This window comes from Apteryx mantelli, chromosome 7, assembly GCF_036417845.1.
Source record: "Apteryx mantelli isolate bAptMan1 chromosome 7, bAptMan1.hap1, whole genome shotgun sequence".
Lineage (NCBI taxonomy): Eukaryota > Metazoa > Chordata > Aves > Apterygiformes > Apterygidae > Apteryx > Apteryx mantelli.
Window position 1 is genome coordinate 23846701 of NC_089984.1, and position 20213 is coordinate 23866913.

At 36.4% G+C, this 20213-nt stretch overlaps 1 protein-coding gene across 6 annotated transcripts in view; it reads left to right on the forward strand.

Moving 5' to 3' along the window:
- The window catches only part of MAPK8 (mitogen-activated protein kinase 8), a 62196-nt gene that overhangs the window by 35060 nt on the left and 6923 nt on the right, over positions 1–20213 (forward strand). For 3 of the 6 annotated variants that reach the window (XM_067300015.1, XM_067300018.1, XM_067300020.1), the window contains 7 exons: positions 358–416; positions 542–680; positions 5647–5812; positions 11310–11381; positions 13300–13482; positions 15751–15875; positions 16867–16930. In XM_067300015.1, the coding sequence (XP_067156116.1) occupies positions 358–416; positions 542–680; positions 5647–5812; positions 11310–11381; positions 13300–13482; positions 15751–15875; positions 16867–16930 (808 nt within the window). Of the gene's footprint in view, positions 1–357; positions 417–541; positions 681–5646; positions 5813–10884; positions 10957–11309; positions 11382–13299; positions 13483–15750; positions 15876–16866; positions 16931–20062; positions 20110–20213 lie in introns of those variants that run through there. The other 3 variants (XM_067300019.1, XM_067300014.1, XM_067300017.1) reach the window with 3 other exon arrangements.

Here is a 20213-nt window from a genome sequence, read left to right on the forward strand (position 1 = left end):
GTTCGTCAGATTTTCATCTTAATATATTTTTCCTAATCTGTAATAAAAATCCTATCAGGCCTCTTAAAACTGAAGTAGGGGTTAGGGGAAAGACAAACTGACTACTCTGGGTTTTAACCTTTGGAGGTTATCTTGTTAGTGCACACAAAGTGTCTTTAGATTATGTGATATTTTTCCTAGAATCATTAGCAACTACTACAGTGTGTTAGACCTGGTTGAGCTCCTGGACACCTCTGAGCTTCAGTGAAGTTTACCGGGAGGTTTGGATGAGAATGTTGGCTATCAGTTTTGGAATGTTGACTTTGCAACTTTGCTGTTGCCGTGATGCGATTATATTTCCTCTCCCCCTTCCTACAGATAATTGGCCTACTGAATGTGTTCACACCGCAAAAATCCCTGGAAGAATTTCAAGATGTGTAAGTCTGATTTGAACTAAAGCTGAGAATTAGTTTTAAAAATATTCACAGAGAAAGACGAACAAGTGAAAGAATACCATAAAATGGCAGTATTGTCTGATTATTCTTTTTTGTTGCTTCATAAGTTACATAGTGATGGAGCTCATGGATGCAAATCTCTGCCAAGTGATTCAGATGGAGCTAGACCATGAACGAATGTCATATCTTCTTTATCAAATGCTGTGTGGTATCAAACATCTTCACTCAGCTGGAATTATACATAGGGTAAGTGAGCTTTCTGTGTTTGTTTTGCACCTGGTTTGTACCTGGTTTTGTCTTGAGTGTTTAAAAGAGTCAGAAAAAAAGGAGAAATAGGACCACAAACAATGCTTCGTAGGCAGAGAGAAAGAGCTGAAAAGAAATGATTTACTGTATTCCACTGTAATTCTGAAATTGATCTTTTGAATGTTATTCCTGGATTTGATGATAATCTGCACAGAATAAGTAAACGAACATCTTTACAGTGAGTTACATTACCTCCTCTAATTCTATGTAATGATCTATCTTTAGTAGTCATGGCAGGAAAGACCATCTGAAAACATCTCTGCCTTTATTGTTTTGGTAACCAAACCTGAAATTCCATCTTTTGAAAGAACTGCCCATTTACTTCACCTCTTTTACTAGCAGAGTAATGAATACTTATCTGAAATATCCAGATAAATGGTTCATGATGAAGACCTGTAAGTGGAACTTCATACAGCTGCATGTCACAAAGCATTCATTCAGATTGCCTTCAGGCAAAACTGACTACTACTTTTAAATAGCATATATGTGTTGCAGTCCAGTCAGGAAGTTCTGAATTTAAGGTTTCCTATTCAAGTTCAGCATCTCTTATGTTTGTACGTAGTGTAAAGATTGCTTGAGATTACCTAGTTATAACTTTTCAAATATACTTTGTTATTTTTGGAATTTGTAAACTTGTGTTTTTAGGATGTTATTTTTTTCATAAATGTTAGGACGTTTTAGGACGTTAATTTTTTAATACGTTAGGACGTATTTTTTTTAATACGTTTAGGACGTTAATTTTTTATAGAGAGAGTTTTTATAAGTTTTCATCTCTGAAAGGATGCAGAAGAAATAATTAAACTTACTCATTCATGATACTTCTGTCTCAGTCAGTACCATGTGGCCTTCCTCAAGGATGACGTAGACAGCAAAGTAAATCATGAAAGGCGATTCTGATTGCTCCAGCAGGTGTTGTTGTGTTGTGATGCCACACTGGGGGTTGTTGCATAGCCTGCAAGCTGGATCTGGCAGTATCACACTCCCTTTCAACGTGCTGTTTTTCCCTCAAGGGAACTGGGTTGATTGTTTGAATAGAGAATACAGTTTGAACAGCCAAACACAGTTTCCCTTTGCTCAGCTAGCTCCAGTGCTCATCTGCCACCGCTTGCCGGTGAAGAGCACAGGGAGGGAAGGTGAAGGCGTGTTTCCTGCTTGAGTGCAATCTGCCCTGCAACGTTCGTGTTTGCTGGGGGAGGGAGGGGTAGGCAGAAGCGTTACCCGATGGCAGGCATTGCATCCCGCTTTCTGGTCTGCGTGTGGGCATTGAGACAGGTCAGTGGACTGCTGGCATTTTATTCTGGAAATGGTTGACAAAACTAGATTTCTTATCACAGTTGTGATATTATATTGTATGTGACTGATATTATGCAGCCTTTTGTGTCATAATATACGTGTGTTTAAGGGTTTTGAATTGAAGGGTTTGTACAGAACTTGACATTTTCTGGTCTCTTGAATACTTAGGTATGCAGGTTTGATGTTATGGATTTTCTTAGGCCTTTTTTGTATTGAAAAAATGGCCTATTGTGTTGACATGTTTGAGTTGGTAAGAGTGTCTCTTTCTGTGGATATTAGTGGAGGTAGGAGGGAGCTTCTGAAACTTCACTTGCTTCAAGAACAGTTTGAACGTGAACAAATGGAGACATTTGTACGTTTTTAGAAAAGAAGTAACTATTCTGATTGTTGTTGGGTAGGAGTACAGACAGGAGCTTTGAGCACAGAATGCCTGCCTTTGTAAATCTGGTGAAGTTTTTGAAATGCTTCATAGTGTGCAATAATATAAAGTTTAAGGATAACCTGTTGTAATGAGATTGACTACTGATACACTTGCTGTGTAAATAGTAACATATGTATGTATGCATGAATGCTTTTGAAGGACTTGGGCAGATACATTTCACTTGCATGTCCTCATGATAGATTTTCATCTGACAGCTCTTTTTCAGACTTTGTTAGAAGATTCAGTCTGTTCTAGCAAATGGTTGCTTTATTTACCTGCAGTATGTTATGCCTTTACGCTTGACAGTGCAGAGTGTCAAAATTTGTTCTGTGGAACAATTTAAAAAAAAAAAAAAAAAAACTCGAAGAGGGGGACGTCCTTGAAAAGGGACATATTTCACCTGGAATGTATGTGGCTGCAGTAGTTACTTTTTGGACCGCTCTGTTGGGCTTTCAGCAGCACTGCCCTTAATGACTAAAGCTAATTACTTTGAAACTATATTCCTTAAACTGTGGCTGCCCTTGGAGCATTCTAGGTGTTGGTCTATTGTACTCCTTGAGTCTTCTCTTAAGTTTTGAGCCTTTTTTTTGTCAGTAGTTTCACATGTTTTTTAAGTGGGTTGTTCAGCTTTTCAGATGGCTATGATATCTTAACATCTCAGTAACTTTTTTAAAGCTTGTTGAATTTCTGAAGCTGTCATGTTCTATTTAAGTACTGTTGGATACTGCCTGCTGCAGAAATAAGTTTTCTTCATAGCAAACTACGGACATGGAGCAAGGTAGGGATCGAATCCAAAGAGCTTCAGACTGTTTCGCATTGAAGTTATAGAGGACGTATTTGGCTTCCACATTAGTGGATAAAGATTTGATCTTGATAAAGATTTGGTTATAGCTTTACACTGGCTTTAACAGATGTTGATAAATGAACCTTGTGGTATTCAAAGCATTTTGCAGAGGTGGAATCTCCAGCAAGTCTAGAGACAGATATGCATTCATTTCCATTTGCGCTCTGAGAAGGATGGCTAATCAGAGTTGTGCCTCACTGACTTCCTGAAGGACACAGAGTGTCATTAGTCTTGCATGGAGGCTCTGAAACCTTGTTTTCTCCTGTCTACTTTTGAATACTTTCCATAGGAAAAAAAACCCAAATCCTTCCATAGAAAGAGACTCCTTCAAAAAATGATTTAGCCCATGTAATGGTAATGAATTGCTCTCCAGAGATGCCTCTCTCTCCCTGCCTGGTTCATGGGGAGTCTGCCATGAATTATCTCTGATTTTTAGGCATTGGTGTTTTAAATGTTTAAGCTTAGGTGATATATCTTCTGCTATAGATTCTGAATATATTTGTACAGCCCAATTAACTTAATTACTCTTATAGGAGCTTCTGATTTATTTAAAACATAGGAAGTATTGCCTCTGGAGGAATTTGGAATGCAGTTTAAGTCAGTGCTAGCCTCTGGCATTTTGAAGGGCAGGAGTTTTGTATTCTAAATTCCTGTATTCCAGCGTGTTCCTAGGCTTCATGTCAACCACATAATGTTCAGAAATTAAGGATGGACAGTAGTCTGTAAGCCCTTGCTTTTTGTTCTCATAGGTGTTTTTCCTCTTGTGAAGGGAAGATCTCTTAACATTTTCAGTGTTAATCCTGCAGCTTTGAGGGGAATAAATGTGATTAATGTCATGAGCATACGCCTGAGATTCTGTAGTGAACACCCTCCAAATAATGCAAATGTGCAAAAATAAAGCTGATAATAAATAGGATTATAGCAGAAACAGAAATGTGCATATTAAATAGCTGAAATGTATTATAATACTTGAACTTATTCATTGCATTTGGGAATCTTTTAAGCCGAAGTTGTCTGCAAGGTCTGTGTGTGTGTGATTTGGAAGTGTGTGTGTGTGAATATGTAAGTATGCAAGACTTTTATTACCCATTACAATTCTATTGTTCAGGAACTCTTTCCTGTGGTTTCCTCTGTCTTCAGTGCAGCTTTCTTAGCTTTCTGAGGGACTTGCTGAAAGCCATACAAAGTCATACCAATGAAAACTACATATATCTTGCAGATAGTTGCTTTTAAGACTTTATGAAATAGCGAAAGGCAGGCCTAGTAATCAGATGCCTGCATCAAATGCTAGAGTCCTGCGTGAAATCTTGTTTTTTTGTGTCTAAATAATGTTGATAGGTTGATAGGCAGAAAGGATCCAAGCTTATCTCTGATGGTCTGTCTGTTATGAATGATTTTATGATGCATTTTAAGGCAAAGTTGTTCTGAAGTTGCTGATAATGTTTGCTCTGTGACATTCAGATGTATGTAAGATCCTGCTGAGATGGCGACTGAGTATGCCTGTGTAGCATCTGTATAAGTAGACATTGCAAAGCCACGAGTGTCAGTGTGAATTTAGGATCTTTGTAACATTTCCTGGAAGAGGGAGAAGATAAAAGAGGCAGCAGAAAATCGAAAGGAGGTTTTAGAATTCAAGTGAAGAGAATACGTTTACAAAGTTTTCAACTAAAAAGCTCTGAAACTGTATCAGGGCATTTTCCACTCTTATTTTAAAGATTAAGGGTTAATTTCTGGCGTTTTTTTACTGGTGACCTTTTGGGTTTGGTCATCAAAATTTATTATAGATGTAAACCAAATCCTAAATGGGAAACTCGATCTCTGTAAGCATTGATTTCCTTCTTGTTGTTCAGCGAAACACCTGCATTGGTTCACAAAAGGTAATGCAGCCTCAAATAACAACGAAACCTTTTATTTTTTACTATCACGTATTGATTTTAATAATTTTTATATTGTGATGATTATTGCATCAAGTGAATTCAGTAATTGTCATGTTACCTGTGATCTGCATTGTAGTCATAACTGTTGCTCTAGTGAAGAGTTTCTAGTCCTTTCCTCAGAGCTAACATTTCATACTAACCTCAGTTTATTTCAGACATTGCTAACATATCTTGTAACACTAGTTGTGGTTTCCTTTTTTAATTGTTTTATAAATCTAGAAACACAATAAAGGAATTAATTATAGTTTGCTGAATGCATATGAATTAATACAAGGGGAAAGGACACTGCAGTTATACAAATGACTTAGTTTATATGTGGGTTTTAATGTTGGCAGTATTATCTTTTAAAAATATGAACCACCGAGTACTTGTGTTTGTCTTAGCAGTCATATATGATGTTTCTTTTTAAAGGATTTAAAGCCCAGTAATATAGTAGTAAAGTCAGACTGCACTTTGAAGATTCTTGACTTTGGACTGGCCAGAACTGCAGGAACTAGTTTTATGATGACGCCTTATGTAGTGACTCGTTACTACAGAGCACCAGAGGTCATCCTAGGGATGGGATACAAAGAAAACGGTCAGCAAATATAGTCTTTCTTTGGCATAGCTTTATTTTTTGTTTGGCACACCACATTTTACATGTTAATGTTTTTTTTCAACCTGTAGAAATCTTATAAATTAGCACTGTGACCAAAATGCACAATCTGGTTACACTGATTTGTTTATTTAACTAAACACATTGCATTTAATAGGAGAAGAAATTGAGGGCCTTGTTTGTTTAAAAATTTAAATAACCTACTTGGAAGAATAAGTTTCATCCCGGAAGAACTGGAAATATATTTTCTTAACATCTATTACATGCCTTGATATACTTTCACCTGACTTTATTCCTGATGAGGTTGTAAACTGTTACGCATTAGTAAATGTATATCCTAAATTTAATTTTACCTGACTATATTCAGTATAGCCTTTCAGGATATAAGGAACTTATGGGCCACTCAAACATGAACAAGCTCAGGCCTCCCAGTGTGGCATTACCTTTTATTGAAACCAGCCCATTTTAAAATTGTGACACAAAGTTCTTGGTTAATGGCGCTTAAGAAAAAGTCAATAATGTACTTCAAATGAAAATGCAGAGTACTGTCACAAAGTGTCATAGATTCTTTGAGGTCCGTGAAAAGTTCCAAGGAAATTTCAGAAGAGGTGATTGTTTATTTTGTCCCTCTGCTTACAGACATTTTCCTTCTCTTTATACCCACTCTGTGGCCCTTCTTCTCCCAGTATCTTATGTAAGAAAATGAGGAAGGAACATAGCATTTGAGGGAAAGTTACGTAATCAGGTGCATTACGTCCTCCAGATGACACACCTGCTATCCTTTAGGAAACAGAGGTAACGTGCTGTTCCTGAAATTTGATTGTAGTGGTCCCTGTTCTGCTGCCGTTTCATGGACTCACCATCACTGTTGTTCATCCCGTTCACTCAGTGTTTCCATCCCAGGGAGCCGCAGTGCACTAAGGTCGCCATTTGCTGGAGGTATTTTAGACCCGGTATTGATTAGACCTGCCACAAGCCCCGTGAAATGACATGATGCTTTGTGAGCTGGCTCCTGGTGACCTGAGGTATCACTCAGGTTACAACTGGGGCTTTACTCTGTTTTTCAAGATTTGCACTATAATCTGCAAACTTCCCTGGCAACTGCATAACATTAGGGCAAATGGCTGCAGGCTGTATGTAAACTATAGCTTTCAGGAGCATACAGATTTGATTTTTTTTTTTTTTTTTTTTTTTTAAATAAAAGCCGAGAAGAATAACTCCTATTGGTGCTAACAGTGGAAGATGATAGCTCAAAGGAATGAGGATAGATTTCCCCCCCCCCCCCCCCCCCAGGGCTGTGGTTTATATTTTCTCTTTGGATTATTAGCCTGCATGAGAGGAGTATACATTCTTTCAGATGGCCTCCACAGTTGGCTATTTTTTCTATAACTTAGAAATCAGAGGCTGAGTGGAGCAAGCCTAAAGTTAGTTTTCTAACTGCTGAAGGTTTGCAGATAACTTTTATTTAAGCTTTTCTGTCGTTCCCCCCCCCCCCCCCCGGGTTTACATTGACCAGTTAGGAGAGGAGGGATGAAAGAGCCTAAATTTGTAGTCTGAATCATACAGATGCCTTACACAAGGAATTGATATGATGGAAGTCTCAAGTTTTCTGATTTAGCTTGCCCAGTTTATGTTTTTCTCTCTTAAAATTTAAGTAATTTTCAGTTGCAGAAGTGTGAAGCATTCCCTCCACTAAAATGTTGCTTAGGTTACTATTGGAGTTAAATAGATTGTGCTGTAGAGCACCCTGTTGGGCTAGTGCCAATCATGTTCCTTAAGCAAGAGTGAATTCTGTTTTTAAGAATATTAATTCAAATGTAATTCAAAAATATAGAGCATCTTCTCAAAATGTGAATACATGGTTGTTGAGATGTGAATGACACTTTCAGAGAACTTAAAAAGTAAATTTGTTGGCCGAACTGATTCGGAAGACAGTCTGGATTTCCATATGTACTTCAGTTGATTTTAACTGAAGTGTACAGTAGGGGATATCTGAAAGCAGGAGAAGGGTAAGCTTATTAGCAAAACATTATCTAATTACAAAGAAACATAGGATGACTCGGTTAGTGAGAGTCATTCAGCAAGTACCAGTTGGTAGGAGAACACAAGTCTTCTCCAGCTAGCAGGCTGGCAACCTTTCTGCTGGCTGTAATGAGTCAGTAGTGAGGAGACTGGTTTGCAGTTACCAGGGTTGTCTTTAGAAGATTATTTACGTCAACTGTTACTATTCTCAAATGTTTTGTGCCATGGGCTAGCTGGGAAATAGCTACCTACTGAGTTTTCTATTGTGCAGCTCCAGTGCACAGCAAAGTAGTGCCGCAGAGGAGAGCAAGGCAGGTGGGAAGGATGCACTTAGAGTAAGAGCTGTGGGCTGCCCAGGGTCCCCACCACTTAGCACTGATGTGTATTCTAGCCCTTTAAACCTATATTTGAATTGAAGGTTAGCATATTTAAGTTATAGTTAAATTGAAGGGTCTTGAAAATTGACAGCTAACTATCAACTGGTTAAAAAGAGATTAACATTTAGTTTAATTGAAGAGGATCATCTGGCAGCTTTTTCATGCTTTAGTGCCCTTTAAATTTCCCCTTCAAACAAGATGTGGGAAGGTTGCAATACATGTTTAGATGATTGAGATACATACTGTAAAGAAGTACTCTTTTTGCATATAACATGCATATATGAAATCTTTAATTATTTTAATACTAGCAAAAATCTCAGACAAACTGAAGATAGAGTTAACTTCTACATAGATTTTTTTTTTTGATACTGAAGGGGATAAAACATGTTTGGGTATATCACGTTAAGAAACCAAGCCTTGCAAACTCAAGAACTTGTACTGGGGCACAGCACCCAAATAACACTTCCTTTGCCCTGCAGTGAAACTACCAAATTTAAAATACAGAAAACCTGTATTCTTAAAATAAAACAACAAAAAACTGTTTCTGTAGATACAGACTATATTAGTGAAATACCTTACTCATAATTATGTGGTTAATATATGACACTGTAGTACAGAAGGGTTTGTCTGAGTACTTTCAATGTAATTTCTGTACCTTAACATATTTAGATTTATATGCGGTTATGCACCTTATTTTTAGGGAACAGTCATTACAAAGCTAGGAAATCCCCAAACCCTCCAAAACTAATACTTAAAAGTTCCTATTCTGTGCACTTGGTTTCAACTTCATTTTTATATAGTATTTTTTCTCTTGGAGTTATAGAAAGTAGTAAATTCATGACAAACACAGTTTTAAAATATAAAATATATTCTGTATTACTAACAGTAGACCTTAAAAAGGATTTTTCAAACCTATATTCAGATTTGACTTGATCTTCTGTAGTAGTCTTCTCAGGAGCAGTCCTCTGTGGATAAGTCTAGCTTCATAAAAAAAAAAAAAAAAAAAGAGAGAGAGACCTTTAAATAGACAGGTTCTGTTTGCTTAATTGAAAGAAGAAAACAAAAGGCCCCAGTATGCCACGGGTTTGTTTTGAAGGTGAACAGAGGAGTTGTTTCTAATGTTCTTCTGAGACTCTAAATTCATTTGTCTTCTGATGCATGAAGAAAAATCCTTGACTCATTATTATTATTATTATCATTATTATTGCTCTTCCCAGGATTTTTCATGTGATTGTGGAAGCGATTTTTTCACATTGGACACAAACTATTTACAGTAGATTTGGGTATATTTGGCTTGTGAAGGAAGTAGATTATTTTGCAGGTGAAAAAATCAACATTTAGAATTTTATTTATATAGCCAAATTCAAACTTGGCCTCGTATCTTTGGGTCTCTGAGTCAAAGAAAGTGTGCTTTTCTTAAATATCTGAAAAAACACCATTAATCATAAAATATAGACAACCATTTTTTTAAATGAACCAGGCCCTTAATTTTGTTAATGCATACATTAATTTTGTTAATGTATACAACTGTGATTTGTTTTCATATGATTTAGGTACTATTTAAGAGGAATTTCTAAATAAGAGGAGGAGGAATATTTTCAATAAGAAGCAATGTTGTTTGCTTGAAATTGTTTAAGTCCCTCAGAACTTTTACATGTGATTTTTATTATACAATTGTTTTCATTTAAATCCTATTTTTTCCTGCTTTATTGAAGTACCAATCTTGTTTGATACAAAACTATTCGTAATAATACAGATTCATCATTAAGACTTCAGGAAAACTTTTGCATTCAGTCAACAGTATCTCTGAAAGCAACAGCAAAAAAATTGGCATACCTCTAAAAAGTAAACTTGTGCATCTTCGAGTATGTCTTCTGAGTAATTTTTTTTAAGATAATGTAGCAAATATGTATTGTGTACAAAATTGTTTTTGTAAGAGTTTTTATTTTGTGTAAGATGTTATTTGAGAATAACTGGAGAAATACTTTTAAACCAATTACTTTAAGTAAAAGGCTTATAACAACATACTAACCTTGTCATTAACTGATCCTCTAAAATTCTAAGTGATCTTTTACTGATTGTATTTTACTGATTTGCTTTTTATTTAAAGGGAGAGGGGAATGCATGCTAAACTGACTTTTAGGAAATAATTGATGGCAAATTTTTATTACTATGTAATAACTAATTAATTCTGCTCCTAAACATATAAGCTATTTAGATGTGCTGTATTTCTAAAGGTCAGTTTAGGTTGCTATTTTTGAAATGATTCCTACAACTACAATGGAATTAGTTTGAAGAAATGTACTTATCTTTGCTGCTTCAATTTAGTTTATTGGCAGTGCTAGCTTTGCAAGCCTCAGAACTTGAAGAGCTTTATACGGCTTGATTCATGTGCATATCCCTCTCTCCCTCCCTCTCTCTTTCCTCTTGCTGTAGCACTATGTTAAACAAAAGGCTGGTTTTCTGCCTTTCATTTGAGATAGTTAAAAGCTAACCCTAGTATACTGTGTTTTTAAAGTGGTTTCATTGATTAATGTAAAGACTTCTTCTTCCTGTGCTGTCTCTGCAATTTATAGGATGCAATCATGTTATGCTTCTTTTAATTTTAAATGACCGTTTGCTTTGCTTTTCCTTCTTTTTGTGCTACAAACATAGTGGATTTATGGTCTGTGGGGTGCATTATGGGCGAAATGGTTTGCCACAAAATCCTCTTTCCAGGAAGGGACTGTATCCTTGTGCTGCTGCAGCAGGTTGAATTAGTTAGGAAGTGATTAACCTTTTTATTAATGTTCTGTTATGAAAATGCACATTGTACAATCTTTTTATTAAATGGACATGAATTTTTCTTGTGATACACTTAAAAAAAATTGTTGAGGTAAGAACTTCATTTATATTCAGGCTGCACCTAGCAGTAGGACATAGTCTCTGCTGGTCCTGTAGTTAGCACACGTTCATCTTCACTCATTTTCATTACACACGCTTTTTATAATCATTTTGTGTGTGTGTGTGTCTAGATATTTTTATTTACTTTATTTTAATAACTATCTTTTATGTTAATATCATTGCATTTTTGTTTTCAGTTGACATTTGGTCAGTTGGGTGCATCATGGGAGAAATGATCAAAGGTGGTGTTTTATTTCCTGGTACAGATCGTATCCTTACCTTTGGCCTAGGATGTAGTTTTAAGAGGTCAAAAGATACTGCAGCAATTTAGTTCCAGGTTAAGGTAGTTTTTAAAATACTGTTTTTAAACTGCCTTTTCAAAATACGATTTGCAAATTTGTGATTTTCATTCCAAGATGTTGCAAAAATGACTACAGTTGCACCATATAAATCAAAACAACAATGCAGATAGCATTAACATGTACTGCTGTCTTTAGAGATGAATGCAAACTAAGAAACTCTAGAAGGATGAACAAAATACCATGTGGGCAAACAGGCTTATTTTTCTTTTTTCCCTTTATTTATTTATTTATTTTTCCAATTTAATATAGTGTCTACCATTGCTTTTGGGTGTTGTCACATTTAAGACAGATTTTTTTTGTTTAGATGGTGCTTTAGTGATTCACATCAATTGGTTTTTGCTTTGAAGCTCATTTTTATGAAATAATTTATTAACCCTTTTTGGTACCTGAGGGCTTTAGCGGTTGTTATTTTGGGGGTTTTATAAAAGACACTTAGAAAAAAATTTCTAACCAGTTAAATGGTTACAGTCTGGAGTTCTATATTTTTGTATGCAAAAATGATCCTGCAAACACCTTTCAGAACTATCTGGCACTTATGTGTTTCTGTTCCGTGAATGGCTTGGTTGTATCTGTGCGGGTTGTGTCATGTTAACAATACTACCAACACAGGATCTGTTGCACGCGAGTAAAACTGAAACCTCTGGATTTTCACAAAAATCAGCAGAATTAGAGTTTGGTATCTTACTTGTTTTGCTTCAGGTTGGTTGCTTAATATTGGATACACTACAGTTTAGAGGTGAAGATTTTGAGGCAGAAAGAGGAGATCCAGGGAATCCTTACCTTCACGCAGCTCTGTCATTGCATTGGTTGTGCTGTACCTAGCTTTATAAATCTGCTTTGCTAGCATGGATTTTCAGTTTAGCCTCAATGCCATACAATGGCAATACTTTTTTCAAGGTCTGTGCTAAATCACAGTAGAAAAGCTTTAAAATCCTCATATAAAGGTCTACTGTTCAGTTCAGAAGAAAGTAAGAGAGGGCCTGCTGGCTTGGACTGAAGGTTTAGCCTGCCCAGTATCCTGTCCTTGACAGCAGCCAAAAAGAAACAGTTGGGAAGAGTATATGAGTGCGATAAGCATATCTAAAACTTCACCTGCATTCTCTCCCAGTATCTAACCACTTGCAACTAAGAATTCCTGAGCCTTTTTTATGTTTACGTCTACTGGATTCTTCTGCAAGTTCTGTAAACTTATTAATTAGGATGTGCATTACGTGTCCTTCAAATCCTTTAACTTCTGCATTGAAGCCTTTGAAAAAATTCTCATTGACTTGTGGGGGCCAAGATTTCGGCCTGTATGGGCCCCCAGCGCTCTGTGTTGCATGTCATTAGTGAAAGATTACTGACTTGTTGGAGTCCAGAACTCAGCTAAGATGTCCAGACTAGAACAGAGAACAGAGCACCTATACATGGTAATTTTCTCAAGTGCCTTAAGGATGTTTAGTAGCTTGATTACTGTGTAATACATGTTTAGATCAAAAAGTGAGTTCTTCTCCAGAATTCCTTTAAAAAAATTACCAAAAAAACCTTTATTTGAATTGATTAAATAAATTGTATGAGTCTTTTCATTTACTCCATTTCTTAGAAATATATCCTTTGCCAGTTAATTCTTATGATTTTGAGTGAAATTCGTGTTGGCTTGATTACTCTTCGTAGACTTGCGTGGTTTCACTGTTTTCTCTTAAGAAGATGGTCCTAGTTAATGATGATGAACCTGTTCTTGTATTATAATTTGCTGTGTTTTATCTCTGTTGGATATTTCATATGGTTTAAACATAACTTTTTAGCTGAATATTAGACACCGTTTTTCTTAGCTGCCTAACCTTAGATATTGATCAATGGAATAAAGTTATAGAACAGCTAGGAACACCATGCCCTGAATTTATGAAGAAATTACAGCCAACAGTCCGAACTTATGTGGAGAATAGACCTAAATACGCTGGATATAGTTTTGAGAAACTCTTTCCAGATGTCCTTTTCCCAGCTGATTCTGAGCACAATAAACTTAAAGGTAAGGTCTGTCTTTTGTGTGTTATACATTTCAAAAGTTTTTAAACTGCGTTGTATCGAACAAAAATAGAGCTTGTTTCTGTCCACTGTAAAATCATCTCACTAAGGATTTAAATGTCACAATATTTATATCGTGGGAGTGGATGGAGGTGCTGAGGTATACTTACCTCCACTTTTTCAGCCTCTGTAAAACAGCTCCTGTTCTGGTGGTACCTTTATTAAAAAAAGGTACATATATTCTTCTCAATGACAGATACCAACTTGGGAGAGAAAAGTGGGGGGAGGATGGAACAGAAGTAATCTGTCTAGAGCAATCTTCATTCTTCAGAGATGAAAATAAAGTTTGTATATTCATAATACGTAGATATTCTTTAGTTACTGAAATAACTTACAGGTTCTAAAAGATAGGTGCTCAATAGGCTGTCACAGACTCACCACGATTTCTGTGGGTAACAATTAGAGTTTATACGGAAAAAAACAATTGACACTTTCAGAGGGACAGTAGGTGCTTGCCCACCACTACTCCAGCAAAGGCTGCACTGCCAGCAGGGTTATATTTCAGGTGAGAATGTCATGCCCTCTGGCAGCTTTGAGAAGGGGCAGTGTATGCTGAAAACATGGTGAGACGTGTCTGTTCCCTTTCCCAGCTATAACCGTGGTAATACCCTGTTTGGCAGCACAGCAGAATTCATGGAAAGAAAATGAAAAACTGCAGATGTTTAGGACTCACCTCTCCATCTCTGTATTTAAGCTTAGAGGATTTATTTTGCAGTTAGGTGTAGATGAAATCACCAATTATTAAAAATTCTACTTCTGCATCTGTTCACAATGGGTAACTGTTTTTACTCAAATGCGGTTTATACAGCTTCCTTAATATACTTCCTTAATCATGCTAGGTATTACATACTGAAAAGATATGACCAGATGTATCCCTTCCTTCCTCTCCCTTCCCCAAGATTGCCTCTTCTACCATATATAAATCTTTTGCCTATGCTAATGTAGCCTTTGAATTGTTCAGAACTTAACAGGATACAAGTTCCAGCCATACCTTGAGAAGCTTATACAAAACATATTCAGATTAATGTATGCTTTTGGATCATCATAAACAATCCTTTCCTTCTTCAGCATTTATCATTCAAACAAACAAAAGTGTTATCCCTCTGCTTCCAATCTGGTGAAATGGTATTACTTCATACAATTACTTTCACTCTTCGAGAGAGATGATTTTAGCTTTTGGATGAATTTGAACTACTTTTACCCCTTTCTGAAAGGGAACTGAACAAATTAGAATAAGAGTGTGCTGGAGTTGCAGTTTTGTAGGATCAGATATAGCAGAGGAATGACTTGATGGCTCTGTGGCATGTTACATAGAAATTTCCCATCCAGCTGACTTACTAGTCTTATATTTAGCTGTCTATATCCATAGTATTTGTCTTCAGGGTATCAATGTGTATATTTTTCCTTGCTTTTATTGCATTTTGTTTCTTGTCCTTGTTTAGCATATTAAGGTTTGTTTCTCCTAGCTGAAGTTACTCTATCGCATCTTTCAGCAATCTTTCAGCAATCTTTCTTTACCTATCACTTGTTTTTCAAACTGTCAGCACAGTCATTTTAATTAAAAACAAATAGGCTGAAAATACCTACCACTCAGACCTGCTAATTTAACTTTGATAGGCAGATTCTCTTCCTTTCTCTCATTTCTATATTTCAAGCAAGTTTGCCTAAAAAAATTGAAGTATTTGGTGCTCACTTACTGCACTCTGTTATTCTGAGAAAGAAAAGGAGAAGTTAGGGAAAAAACTTATTAAGGAGGAGGTTCTATGAGTGTCCACTACTCCCCATCCCCTTATTTTTTTAAATTCTCTTATAACTTAATTTCTTTTATTAGGTGTCCATCTCCTTTTTTCTTTCTTAATTGCTGTTTAGAATTTATGTCCCAATAACAAGCTTGATAAATACAAAAAATACTGTTGTTGGTCTGTCTTTGCTTACTTGTAGGAAGATTATGCAGAGTTACTGTTAAACTATTTTCCATGGAAATTTTTTATCTTTTTTTCCATAGAATACACAAATTTTTATTTTTATTTATTTATTTATTTTTGTCATGTGGACCACTTTCCTAAACTCCAAATTATGTGAGGGTTGTATAGATATTAAACTGTGATTTGTTTACCATGAATCTTCTCCCCTCATGAGCTTTATGTTATATTATGTTATATGCATTATATGCATATGGCACTAGTCTAAATAGAAGATTTCACTTTTGCAGCAAGTCAAGCAAGGGATTTGTTATCAAAAATGCTGGTTATAGATGCTTCTAAAAGAATCTCTGTGGATGAAGCCCTGCAGCACCCATACATCAATGTTTGGTATGATCCGTCAGAAGCAGAAGCTGTAAGTTCTTGTTTTAGGTCTCTGGTTAGTAAAGTACTGTATTAAAGCAAACTTAGAGTTTTGATGCTTGATTTAATTGCTTGAAAGAAGATTATTGCCTGAGCTACACATTTCATTAGAAGCTTAACTGAGCTATAATCATGTTTAGTGGCATTGATTGACGTATTTATTAGAACCAGTATTAGAACTACGTGCAAACTTGCAGACAGCTGAAGTACCTGTATCTGTGTGTGTGTGTTTATTTGTGTATAATTGCATATAACCTGCTAGACATTTAGTAATGCATCTAAAACCTCTGATACAGAAGTATAATTTACTGAGCTTTATTTATTTCAGTGTGGGTTGATTGCCCTTGATAAAATTCTGAGGTATTTACTTCTGGGCCAGAGAAATACTTCCATTAGTTGCAGCAATTGCAATAAACTAGAAAATAGGTGTTCCAGCAAAAAGTGAGTACAAGATCTTGAGTTTTCAAGTTATTGACACTAATTAAAAAAAGGGGGGGGGAATTAATTGAGTTTTTTCTCTAAAACTAGTTTCAAGATTATTGATATAAGCTGAGAAAAGCCTTGTTATTTTTTAAGAGAAAGGTAGTAGGTGATGGCCACTGAGAATGGAAAAAGGTGCTTGACTGTCAGAATTCTGCTGATCTCTAAAACTAAAGGGAAAAATTAGTAATTAACAGTAAATATGTATAAAGGGCTGTTTGGGGCTGGAGACTGCTGCACATGCAAGCTATTTGACCAGACTGGTCAGATTCTATTTTAATTATTATGATAATGTAAGCAAATCTGCTAATCAGAACAAGTTTGAAATGTGAAGCAGCATCTAGAAAATAAGCCAAATATGGCAGAACTTTTGACTAAGTATTGACTAAGATAGAGTATTTTTAAATCAGGTTCATATTCTGAAGACCTTATTTTCATTTTTTATTTATTCCATTTTCATATCCCTTTTAATTGCTTTATCATGAGTCAGTTTTGTTTTTCAGCCTCCACCGAAGATACCAGATAAGCAGTTAGATGAGAGGGAGCACACGATAGAAGAATGGAAAGGTAAGAGTAGCATTTTAAGTATAGTAAGGCTTTTTAAAGTAGGCTGGGCCCCAAGGATCACTGTTACTAATGTTCTTCTGAACAGCCTATAATGTATACTTAAACTGCTTGGAAGGGCCAGGAGTAGACCAGTGCTTCCCAACCTCTTGATTTTTCAGACCCCTAAAAATTTTCCAGTGAAGGTGCTGAACCTGTGTTAAACGAATTTAAGCTAGCTCAGCTGTAGGCCTGCTCATTTTACCCACTGCTCTCAAACCATAAGGCAGCATTTCTAAGGAGGGTAACTCTTCTGGACAAACTGCTGCAGCCGAAAAAAGACTTATGAGTTTGAGCAATGCAGGCCTGAAGTAGAAGCACTAGTTTTTGAGTGCCGTGCGTATTAACAGTGACTGTACTGAACGTAGTGCAGTCAGAGGATTTGAGGGCAGGTGCTGTGAGGAGTGTTAGTAAGGGACAAAGTGGTGAGCCCATGACTGATGTGGGAGATGCTGATGGTTGTTGTCACCTGTGGGATCCTGGGAAAGTAGCTGGGGTTGAGGTGTCCAACAGACCATAATATGACATAGGACTGGTACCTCCAAGAGCAAGATCGTTAGTGTTCAGTACTGTTTTAGTGTCTATATTTCCTGGTCATATATGAGGTATAAAATTATACACTATAAAGGGAACATCTATAAGGTTTTGTGCTTGATTTTGAAATTGCTTCTCAAAGGTTTGGTGTTGCTGCAGAGGTCTTGGTACTAAGAGAAAATGCAGCTTGCCCTACTCATGATAAAGTTAGTCCAGATTGCTTCAAATTAAACCTCCATAGCAGCCCAAGCATAAAAGCTTGCTAGCTGTTCTTATGATGCATTAAGGCCAGGTGACAAAAGAATGTATTTTCTTTCTGGAATACTTACGTGAAAGACTGAAGCCTTCTGAGGAGTCTCTGTTCTTGATTTTTTTATTATTATTATTTTTTTTCTCCTCCTCTGAAATGCCAGTGTGTATTCACAGAATTTGTGGGAATAGATTTTCTGTATCCTAAGGAGCTGATACTGCTTTGACTTCAGTTATCTGATTGATAATACAGTCTGATGTTAGCTTTTGATGTATTTTAATCCATAACCTTGTTATAACCTCCTGTATCTCTTGGACTTTAGGGAAGTATTAGACAGTCACTGAGCTTTAAAGACCTGTGGAAATTACTTTTAAGATAAATGAGATCTCTGCTTCTATTGGAGATATCTTTTATATATGTATTATTTGTATCATATGCTTTCCTCTGTTGCTACTGCCAAGTCAGAAGATAATAAATTTATGACATGATAGTTCTTCAGAAATTAAACATAATTTTTATATTAGAGCTCTGTGTAAGTAAATGGTCGAGCTACTGTAAGAGCGCAAGCTTTCATAACCACCTCTAAAATGTGTTGTTCCTTTATTGTCATCTACTGTAATAGGCTAAGCACTGAAAAAAAAAGATTTTTTGGCTTTGTTTGTTTAGAAATGTCTGCAGATAGTGAGCATGCCTTCCAAGGTCATTCCAAGGACCATTGCAATCCTTAATTGTATAATTTAGCATATCGGAGGATTTAGTGTGTTCCAGAACTAGTACTGGTTATTCTTTAGTGAAAGGCAGAACAAATACCTGAATTCCTAATTACATTTTTCACGGAGATCAGAGCAGCTGTGTGGCTGTTCCACTGTGGGGCCACATGCTCATTCTCGAGAGCCTGTCTCTGATATACGTTTCAGTGCCTTAGACAAAAACATGCTCAGTTAGTATAAGCAAGGTTTTTTTATTTAGGTGGTTTGCTTACTCCATCTCAAATACTTCAGTTCTCAGTGGTTTAAGACTTTTAAGTAGGATTAATGGTAACATTGAGCTTGGGTGTATCTAGAGAACTGTGCAGGCTGTAAATGTTGCATTGAAGCAAGAATTTAGTACATTGAGCAGTCTAATACATCGTACTGAAGAAGTCTAGGAAAGGATATTAGGCCTGCATACCCTTTTCTCCCCTAAAGGGAAGCAAGTAGGTAAAATGTTTCATAGATCATTTTTGACAGAATTTCATTGTACTAGCTGATAGTGTCCTTTTGGACACAAAGGCTGTAAAATCTAGTACTAATACACTTTTAAATCACTTCCTATTAGAGACTGGATTTTAATTGTAAAGGCAGAGATAGGGAGAACAGTGGAAATTCTGTCACCATCCTCTTTCCAAGTGAAGTTATTTCGCTTTTGAAGCAGAAAATATGCAGTTATACTGATAAAAGAAAGTGAAAGTATGTCAAGCAGTATGGATTTTACTTTAAACACAAAGCTGCTACAAGCCCTCGAAGTCATAGTTCTTCATTTTTCTTTCAGATTGTCTGTATATCACATTAGTTTGCCACATAAGAAGTAGTAGTCTGGCAGTCAGTTCTTATGAATTGCATTTAACATGTTTTTTTCTTCTGCTGTTACCTGTGTAGGTTCACAGCTGAAGTCTTTTTCTGGGTAATAAGCTGCCATTAGCTTAGAAACCTTCTGACCAGTGCACAAGGCATATGATTCAAGTTATAAGTGCTCTAGTAGCTCTTGCATCCTTTGTAAGGATGAAGAACTTCTATAACTGGAAGATACAGTTGCTACTTCTGTTTAGAGTGTCTACTCATATGCAAAAATTGTATACCACTTCATGGTGATCTGGACCTTTAGATGTTGTTGCAGAGGAAATTTAGTGGCAAATGTTTGTTGAGAGGATTGCAGTGCTATATGGGCTTGTTTGTTTTGTTTTTTGCTCCCGTCTTTCCAGTAGCTTGTGGTCTGGCCTCTCCTAAGGAAGCTGATGGTTGCCAAGACTATCTTGGTCAGTTGCCATCTTTAGGCAAAGATCTTTGAGAAGAAAACGGCAGGTCAAATTCTAAACATTTTGAATTTCTTTCAGAGATTCAAACTGCCACCTCATGGAAAAAGTAATAGAGGTTGTATGTGGAATGATTTTTTGAGATAAGAAAGAATTAGTGGCAGAGCTGAGAAACTTCTCCAAAACAGCTGTTTTTCCAAAACATTGCCTAGCAAATTTGTAGGTAGCTCTGATTTTTGAGGTGCCAGTTATATACTATATTAGCACAACTTGCTTATTAGATGAAGATTTTACACTGCAGGTGGGTAGAAGACTTGTTCAGAGAAGCTATATTCAGCCACCCTCATCCTGTCTGAGAAGAGTTTGGCTCTCCACAAGTGGTTCTTGAAGGAATGAAGCTGTGTAAGTGCAACTACAATAAATTCACAAGGGCTGCCGGGTTTTGGCAGTGT